Source organism: Mesoplodon mirus, assembly GCF_964341445.2.
Source record: "Mesoplodon mirus genome assembly, chromosome: 16".
Classification (NCBI taxonomy): Eukaryota; Metazoa; Chordata; class Mammalia; order Artiodactyla; family Ziphiidae; genus Mesoplodon; species Mesoplodon mirus.
In genome coordinates this window covers 2,467,985-2,477,661 of record NC_138992.1, presented here as the reverse complement: position 1 = coordinate 2,477,661, position 9,677 = coordinate 2,467,985, and the positions used below count along the sequence as shown (strand labels likewise).

At 60.5% G+C, this 9,677-nt stretch overlaps 1 protein-coding gene across 1 annotated transcript; it reads right to left on the bottom strand.

Annotated features, from left to right (window-relative positions):
• Positions 1 to 7,471: 7,471 nt before the first annotated feature.
• GPR20 (G protein-coupled receptor 20) lies at positions 7,472 to 8,554 on the bottom strand (the record flags this gene model as incomplete). The annotated part of the gene is made up of 1 exon (XM_082601159.1): positions 7,472 to 8,554. The coding sequence occupies one exon, from the start codon at positions 8,552 to 8,554 to the stop codon at positions 7,472 to 7,474; it is 1,083 nt and encodes a 360-aa protein (XP_082457285.1).
• Between the last annotated feature and the right edge of the window lie 1,123 nt (positions 8,555 to 9,677).

Sequence of the window (9,677 nt, the reverse complement as noted above, 5' to 3'; positions counted from 1 at the left end):
ACGTGCCAGGAGAGGAGGCACATCTCAGGGGAGCCCCAGCTGCCCACAGAGCCCACCGTCCCCGCGTGTCATGGAGTCAGTCGTCGGTCTCGTTCCACGGCCCACAGGGAGGGGCTGGCTCACTGTCTGCTCCTGCCCCTCTGCGATCGCCTCGCCTAGCCTCCCCTCTGGCGGGTGGGGAGACAGACCTGGAGTGAGGGGCTGCCTTGAAGGCGGCCGAGTTGAAGGGGTCAGGGGCTTCCTGACTCAGTGTCACTCTTCTCTCCGGGAGGGGAAGGAAGCTGCAGCTCCTCTGAGCAGCCTTCCAGGATTGCCAGCTCTGGGGCCACCCCCGAGGGTCAGGTGGCAGAGGTGATCAGGAGGGTCCCTGCCCTCCTTGGTCCTGGCTGGCGGCAGACACCTCGGGCGCCTCTCCCGGGCCAGCAGCGCCACCTGGTGGCCGCAGGCCCCCAGACGCCTCCATCCAACCGGCGTTGCCAGGGGATCAGCCAGAGGGGCTGGGCCCCCCACCACGGGTGCAGGCATCAGGGGGAAGCTCAAAGACAGGGCTTCACCCAGAGGGATGAGTGAGGATGGAGGGGTCTCAGTCACTGTGACCAGTGTGTGCGTGTGTGCCCGGGAGGGGAGGGCAGGTGTCCTGTTGGGAGGGAGACCCTCAGGTCATACCTGGCACAGGAAGGTAAAGGACGCTGTTGAAGGAATGAAGGAAGATGAATGAACGTGCTGGGACCTTCCTCGGGGAAGCCCTATTGCCCTCATTAGCTCACTTTAATCACTACTTATTGACAGCTGAGCACCGTGGGAAGCCACACACACACACACATGTATTACATACACGCACAATGCACATATATACAAAATGTATGCACACACAACACGTGCATACACACATGTGCACAACACACACAACAAATGCCTATACAACAGACATACACACTCACACACATGCACACAACATGCGCACATACACAAATATGCACACGTATATGTGCATGTACCTACACACACACGTGCACACAACACATATGAACGCATGTACGTACAATATACGCATGCGTACACACATACACATGCATACACTTCAATACACAATCACATACATACATGCACACAACAAATACACACACACCCCAATACATGCATACATAACATACACACATATGCACACACACACAATTGTTCACTTCTCACAATTGCACCTGAAGGCAGAGGGTGTAATTATCCTCCACGACAGAGAGGAAGGAAACTGAGTCTCCGGGGCAGCGTGTGACTTGCTCAAGGCTGGAGAAGCTGGTGTGGCCAAGGGGCCTGGCATGGGCCGGACGCCCTGTCACCCCCACCCCAGGCTGGACTGCGGCACCCACTCCATGAGCCTCTGGCAGTTGGGGTCCCAGGAGCTGCCTCCCGTGGCTTTGCTCTGGAGAGGAAGGGTGGAGTACAGTTCAGAGTCCTGGACCTCACCCCTGTGGACTAGAACTTGACCTTCAATCCCCGGCAGGACACTCAGAGGGGTACCCATGGGGGTGGGTGGGGCAAGAAGACCCTCAGAGGTCCCAGGACTCCTCCATGAAGCGGTTCCCCGGGCCACTGGTACAGCCTGGACCCCTGGGGTACACACCTCATCCCTACCTCCATCTGAGACCCCCGTCAGGAGCCCCCACTCTACCAGGGGTGCCCCGGGAAGGCCTCCCTGTGGTGTGACTGGGGACCCCATGCCTTGTGAGGACACCTCCCTGCCCAGGACTGGGGCCCGAGAAGCCAAGGGGCTGCAGGGCAGGGTGAACAGAGCCCCAGGATGGTTCATAAACACACACAGAGCATCCCACATTTCAGTCGTTGCTGACCTGGGTACTGAGGGTCTAACACCGCAGGGAGCCGTTCTGAGCTCTGGATTACGGATGAGGAAACCGGAGCCCAGAGAGGGGCAGGGGTGTGGCGGGGGTCTCATGGGGATTTGGAGCGACTCCTAGGCTGCGCCTCTAGCCGGATGGGGGCTGTCTCAGTTTGGGGGGCACCTGCGGTCTGGGCAGCAGGCTCCTACTTACAGGTGGCAGAGCCAATGCTCGGAAGGGTCCCAGAGTCAGCAGATCAGCAGATGAGCTGGTCTGAGACTGGTGTGCATGGTCCCAGTGTGTGGGCTTGTGTCCACGCACCCACTGGACCTCAGTTTCTTCATCTGTAAAATGTGGGTGAAACGCCCTGACCCTGCCATCCCATCGGGCACTGGATGCTTGAAAAGCTCCCAGCACCACAACCTCAGGAGAGGCCCAGCCCGAGGGGTCTGGAAGCCAGGTGGATAAGGTGAGGACCAGGAGGGAAGAGCCTTGAACGCCTCCTCCTCCGTGAAGTCCTCCCGGATGCCCCTAGGTGGCTGGTCCCACATGGTGTGGTGGGGGGCTCTCAGCTCCCACCTGCCCAGCTGTGCCCCCAGGCTTCAGACTCCCCGGGGCCTGCAGAGGAGATGCTTCAGTGCAAAGCACAGAGCGTCAACATCATCTGAAGAATCAGGATGATGGGAGTGGGTAGGTGGGTGGGTGGGGAGTCCCTGAGGGATCAGCGAGGGGCCAAGGGCACCGGTGGGGCAGGCATCCAGTCTGGAGGGCACAGCTGGGCCATGTGGTCTGTCCTGCAGTGGGGTAGGTGGTGGCCCCGGGGGAGCCGCGCGGAGAGGGAGGGACCCGCAAGGAGGACAGTCAGGGCTGGTCCTGGGCAGACTGGCCGGGCAGTGGACCTGCTGAGACCAAGACACAGAAGAGAACAGGACACCCCCGGGGAGGCTGTCGGGGAGCCCTGTGCCTTCCTCCTGCTGGTGAAGGCTGGGGAGGCCCCAAGGGGCAGGCAGTCAAGTGGAAACGGCGGGGCTTGGGTGGTGGGTAAGCCAGGAAGACAGCAGGGGCCCAGGCCCGGTAGCAGGGGAAGGCGGGGGCCATTTCCCCAGTCCCCCCACCGTGCCCCCTTCCTGCACCTGGGGGCGCCCTCCTGTTTGCTGACACTCAGCTGACTGGTCCCTGACCTCCCTGGCCCACAGCTTTCCTGGCTGCTGTCCAGGGGTCAGGGGTTGGGGGTGGCCTTGGCCCTGGGGTCAGGCAGGTCCTGGTGGGGCATTCTAGCTCCGTTTTTAAGGTGGCATGGGGTAGCCTTGGATTGGTCCCATTGCATCGCCCAGCCTCAGTTTTCTCCTCTGTGAATTGGGAACAGAGACCCCTCGGGCATGGGGTCGGCCCCAGTGGGTGGGAGGATGTGAGGGGTGACTGGTTCCATGGGGGTCTTCACCTCATTCAAGGGTCCCCCTCACACCTGCCTCCTGAGCTCCCCTGTCCGGGGCTAGGGGAGGGTTGCGTCCGGGGGTAGGGGCACTGACAGCCTCCTGAGGGGCTGAGGAGTGAGAGGCGGTGAGGGCAGAGGGAGGAGTGTGAGGAGGCAGGGAGTGGGCAAAAGTGTGGAGTGTAAACCGGGACATGAGGGTGGGACAGCCATCTCACAGGGCCGCCACCTCTGCTCAGGCATCAGAGGCCTCCAGGAAGCCGGGGCGGGCGCCCAGGGACATTTCCTGCTATTAATGGAGCTTAATCTAAACAGGCCCTAATATTTACCTCTAGATGCCTCCGGCCTCTGAGGGTGCCGCCCAGCGAGAGTGATGAGCCCCACCCAGGCGATGGCCTTCTTACCCCAGGCTTCCCGGGCTGTGTGTGAGGCAGAAACTGGGGGCCTGGGGGCTCAGGTCTGAGGCCCCTGCCAGATGCCGAGCGCCTCAGTTTCCCTATCTGGGAGATGGGCGTGACAACCCAGGCTTTTGGGGAAGTTCAGAAGATGGACAGCTCGGCAGCACTTGCCTTGTAAGCCCGCTCTGTAGAGGTGCCATAGTCCCTCCCTCGGTGTCTACCAGCTGACACATCTCTTCCCTCTCCCTCCAGGTCATACCTTTGGGTGATCTGACTGGATGCTGTGGACAGTCTGGCTTCCCTGCCCACGCCTATGTTCTCTCCCTGGGCAGGCGGAGCTGGGACCAGGCTGGGGCGAGGACCTGTCACTCTGCTCGTCTGTGCCCCTAACCAGCTATTGTGCCCACCCACAGCCCACACCTTACCCCCTGCATCCCCTCCAACCGTCGCCCTTCAGAGGCCCCTGCGCCTGCCCCCGGCAGTGATGGCAAAACCACGACCCCACCAGCACAGACTTTCCCGTGGAGCCCACTGTCCCCAACCACAGGATAGTGAGCGAAGTTGGGGGAACGAGGGGGCCCCCACCTGGCTCAGTGTCCCACGGCGACCCCTGCCCACCAGCCAGGGCGCTGAGTCAAGGGCACGAAGGGAATAAACAGTTTTAATTCAGGACGAGGATTCCTTGTTAAGGAGAATGTTTACATCAGATATAAATACACAAGCCACCTCACGTCACTTGGGCTTTTCAAAAATCTGGGAAGGGAGGCCATGTGGAGGGGACTGCAGAGACTTCACACTCTGGCCCCTGTGGGAACAAGAACAGTCCCAGTCTGGCCTCTGGAGGCTCCTGGGCCCGTGTCCCGATGGAGGGAGTGGGGAGGAGCCAGCCGTCAGGAGGAGGAAGCAAGTGTCTGAGGAAGTCGTGGGGTCACGTGTGGTGAATCCCTTGCCCCCAGCCCCCTGCCCACCAGCTGCAAGGCCATGGAGAGGAGGGAGAGGAGTAGAGAGTGGGGGAAACCGAGGCCCACTTAGCGAGGGCTCTGCAAGGGGGCCATCAGACAGCTCTGGGGGGGTGGTGGAAGGCTCCCTTGGGCCCTGGCATCCTTTATCCCCAGGGCTCTTCCAGTCCCTGAGGAAGCCAGGCTGGATGGTGGGATTTCACATGTGGGACAAGGGGAGGGGGCTTGGCCACCCTGGATCTGGATCCCAGTTCTGCGCTGGGCTCTTACTTCCATGAATGGTGGGGATTAACGAGACACTGGGTGTGAAGTAGGGCCAGACAGACCTGGGACCCAGCAGGTGCCCAGTCAACATGTGCCGAGACCCACGCTGGCTCACCTACCTTAGAGACCTCCCTCCTCCTGGAGGAAGGGATTGTTCCAGAAGAATTGCAACCCTTCCACCCCCAAGCACAGCAGTCAGCTCAAGTCAGCCACTCACTCTTTAGTATAAATTAGAGTGAGAACCTGGGATAGAATCAGGGCTGCTGGCCCTGGAGGAAAGCCCACAGGTGGTGCTGGGCTGGGACAAACACCTCACACTGACTTTCCCTCCTCTGCTGTGTGACTGCCCGGGTGCCGGCTTGCAGACCGGGGAGAGACAAAGCTCTGTCAGAGCCTCCCTTCCTGAAAACCCACCATAAGTGCCACTCCCTGGGGTCAGCATCGCTGTCCCCGTGGGCTTCTCGGCACAGAAAACCCACTCCCGCACCCTTCTTTCCCAAGAGCCAGGCCCCTCCTCTGTTCCATGGGGCTCTGGGCCCCTCTCTGAGCTGGGAGGTGGGGGGAGGCTCCATACTGTGCCCGGCACCCAGTCAAGGCCAAGGATGGTGGTCCTGATGCTGACAACCACACCCCTTGCTTCTGGAGCACCCGGGCCCAGGAAGCAACCCTGGGTCCAGCTCCCCCACCACTTCACTGAGCAGGCCTTGGACTCCCCCGGGCTCCAGCATCTCCCACCTTGGCCACCTCCCAAGGTCCTGGGGCCAAAGGAGCCAACCCCACGGGGCTCCAGCAGACAGTACTGGTCTTGCAGTACCTGGGTACTCTATGACCCTGGCAAGGTCCTTTCCCTCTTTGAGCCTCAGTTTCCTTGTCTGTAATATGGGGATATAAATGGCCTTTCTGCTTCCCATCCAGGCCTTGCACTAGGGGCCTGAACTCGGGGCCAGGATACTCTGCCTGGAGCCACCGAGCATGTAGGCCTTTTTTTTTTTTTTTGGCTGCACCGTGTGGCATGTGGGATCTTAGTTTCCTGACCAGGGATCTAACTCATGTCCCCTGCGGAGTCTTAACCACTGGATAATGAGGGAAGTCCCATGTAGGACATTTCTCTGCAGACAAAGGGCAAACCTGGGGCCCAGATTCCATCTCACCAGTTTCAGTGGTGGTGGCCATGTGAGAGGGTGGAGCCTGGTGGCTAGAGGTGCCTGGGACACCCAGAGCTCCTCTCTCACGACAGACGCCCTCCCCCCATACAGCAGTCTAGAGAGGGCTCATGGGAGCTTGAACATGCGACTAGAAGGCACGCAGAGGCTATCCTGGAGTCCAGCTCAGAGGAGGCGACCAGAGGCCCAAGCCAGAGAGATGCTCCCTCCCCAGGAAAGGCAGGGAGGCATGATGATCCAGGTGAGAGGGAGAATGAAGCGTTCTGAGTGTGGGGAGGCGGTGGCCTTAGGCCAGCAGGCCTGGGTTCCAGTCTCTGTGTCTTTGCCCTTGGTTTCTCATCCATAGGATGGGCTGTGAGCCTACTGCCCTCCTGGGCCAGCGGGCAGGGTCTTCCAAGATGGTTCCTAAAGTGGGGGGCTTTGGGAAGATTTGAGTGGTCTCCATGGGGCAGGCAAGGGGATGTTGGAGGAGGTGGGGCTGAGTTTTGATTGGCCATCTCCCACTCATGGCACCTGTATGTGCCACTCAGCCTACCCCTCATGGCTGGTGGGTGGAAAACAGTCTCCCCCTTTTTTTTTTTTGTGGTATGCGGGCCTCTCACTGTTGTGGCCTCTCCCATTGCGGAGCACAGGCTCCGGACGCGCAGGCTCAGCGGCCATGGCTCACAGGCCCAGCGGCTCCACGGCATGTGGGATCCTCCCGGACCGGGGCACGAACCCAGATCCCCTGCATCGGCAGGCAGACTCTCAACCACTGTGCCAACAGGGAAGCCCCAGTCTCCCCTTTGTAGGGTAGTTTCTGGTTCAAGTGTCAGCCCAGATATCACAGTACTCACAGCAAAGCACCCCACGGTGTCAGGCTGTCTTTCTGTGTGATTTATGGATGCCTCAAAAGGAGGCCCTGCAGACGTGAACCCTTCACGTCCGCTCACATAACATTTGTGTCCTCTAACACTTCCTTTCTGTTCTTGTTCTTCTCTCTTTGTGGGGGAGGGAGAAAAAGGGGGAGGGGTGGGGAGGGAACCTCTTCAGGTTATCTTTTTAACCCTCTTTGAAATTCCCAGTATCTAAAACATCTTTGTCCATGTTTCTCAGGGACCCCTTCTAGAGGTTGAATGGTCCAAGTGAGAAGCAGCTCCTGGCTACCCGTCTGAGTTTTCAATGGACACAATATTTACCTTAGGGATGGCAAATTATCAGCATTCAGACCGCGGCATCCTATCTAGAGCCCATGGCAGACATTGCTAATCAATCATAGCACAGTAGCCTTAGACACGTCCTGCACGCAGTGCACTGGGCAGCCATCACCAATTGATCAGGTGAACCCAATGTGCCACCCGGGTAGAGCAGATATCTGTGCTGTCCCTGACCTGGCATGTCCAGTCCAGCCCTGACCTTTGGCCCCCTTGCAAAGTCCTACCATCTAAGCCTCAGGCCCATTAGCCAGGGCCTGCGTGAGGGCGCGAGGTCTGGCGCCGAGGATGTGATGGTGAGCTGAGTCCCTGGATCTCTTGCGCACGCTGACCACGTCGTAGCTGTTGGGCTCACGCCCCGCTCCATGCCGGCGGAAGAGGCCACGGACAGTGGTCTGGAAGCTGCTGGTGACGAAGCAGTAGACGATGGGGTCCATGCAGCTGTTGAGGCTGCTGAGGGTCACGGCCACATGATAGACAACGAGGCTGGTGTGGTGTGGCACGTCGGGCCACAGCGCCACAGCCACCTGGCGGGCGTGGAAGGGCGTGAAGCAGACGAGGAAGATGACGAGCACGGTGAGCAGCAGCTGCACGGCCCGCACGCGGCGCTGGCGGCCCTGGCGCAGCAGGCCCGGCCGTGACAGCGCGCACACGATGCGGCCGGTGAATATGCTGATGACCAGCAGTGGCAGCAAGAACTCCAGGACGGTCAGCGCAAAGACGCGGCAGCAGGGCCCGCCGGCGGCCGTCACGCCCAGCACGGACAGGGTCACGGCGCCGGCGGCCAGCCACACAAAGGCGCACACGGCTCTGGCGCAGGCGGGCTGGCGCCAGCGGCGGCCACCGTCGGGCTGCACGATGGCCAGGTAGCGGTCCACGCAGATGCAGGTGAGGAAGAGGATGGAGCAGTGCATGTTGAGGAAGTAGCCAAAGACGTGCGGGAGGGCGCAGCGCAGGCAGCCGCGGGTGCCGTAGAAGACAGCAAAGCGCGTGGGCAGGGACAGGCCCACCAGCAGGTCAGTCACCACCAGGTTGATGGTGTAGATGACCGACGGCGTCTTGGCCTGGGTGCGGCAGCCGAAGACGTACAGCGCCAGCCCGTTGAGCACCAGCCCCACCAGGAAGATGACGCCATGCACTGCCATCAGTGCCAGCCACAGGCCTGGGAAGGCGGCGTGCAGCTCCTCGTCCAGCACAGCAAACAGGTGGAAGAGGGGCATCTCCGGCACGCTGACGTTAGTCCACGCGGCCGCCGCCGCCGTGGCGTTGGGGGCAGCCATGGCCGAGGGCCCTGCGGAAGACGCGGAGGGCATGACAGCGGCCAGCACACGCCCGGGGCCTGGAAGGAAGGAGACCGGGTTACCCTGGGGTTATTGGAGCCCTGCCCCGAGGCTGGACCTCACCTGGCTCGTCTGCCCACCCAGCACCCCAACATTCCCACCTTTGTGCCTTTGCCTGGCCTGGCCCTGGCACTTGCCAGTGTGGAGCTTTAGCAGAACGCTAGTGCTCTGAGCCTGCTCCTTGCTGTAATGGGAGGTGAAAAGCCTTGCAAGACTGTCACCGGGACTGAAAGTTGACAAAGGCGACTGGTGTGGCACAGGTAAGATGACGGGCCAAGTGTGTGGTGTTTGAGCCTGGGCTCCAATCCCAGTTTCTTCCTCACTCGCTGTGCAGCCTCAGGCAAGTCGCTTAACCTCTCTGTGCCTCACGTCCTAATCTATATCATTGGGACTACAGAGCTGCTGGGAGGATTAACAGAGCACAGCAGTACTCAGCGCATCATTAGTAGGTGCCAAATAAACCACAGTTTTGCTAGGACAGAGCCGTGCCCACGGTCACCCCCGCCCACAGCTCCCGCACCCATGAGACAGCCCTCGTCCTCCAGGCCACCCATCTGTTCTCACCTCCTGCAAGGCTGGCACCAGGTTAATGCCCTGGGTGAAGGTCCTCATAAGGGTCCAAGGGGCTGGGATTGGGGAGCTGGGAGTCAGCCCCCTGGACACCCCAGTTTCTCCCCAGCCCTGAGAGGTGGCCACCTTTGCTGTCTTGGAGGCCCACTTGGGGTGGCTCACTGGGGCTCGAGCCTGGAGCCAGGTCCCAGCAGCGGCAGCACAGCAGATGTGAGTTAAATAAACACTGTGCTCCCTGCCTGGTCCAGGCCTGGTGGCCCAGACACTGTGGTGGGGGCAGGTTGGGGGTGGGGCTGCCCACCCTGTTTCTGCTCCTGCTGAGCTATTTAACTTGCTGAGATTTATCCCTTTGTTTATAAACGAAGGGTTAACAGGCTCCCATCCCCGCCCTGGGCCAGGCTGATCCTCCAAATAAGGACATTTCTGTCTTTTTCAGGAGAAAGGAGACGGCTTTGGGGAGAAGCAGGGAGGAGGGGAGGGCACATGGGACATCCCAGGCACAGTGTGCCCTCCCCCACCCGCAAGG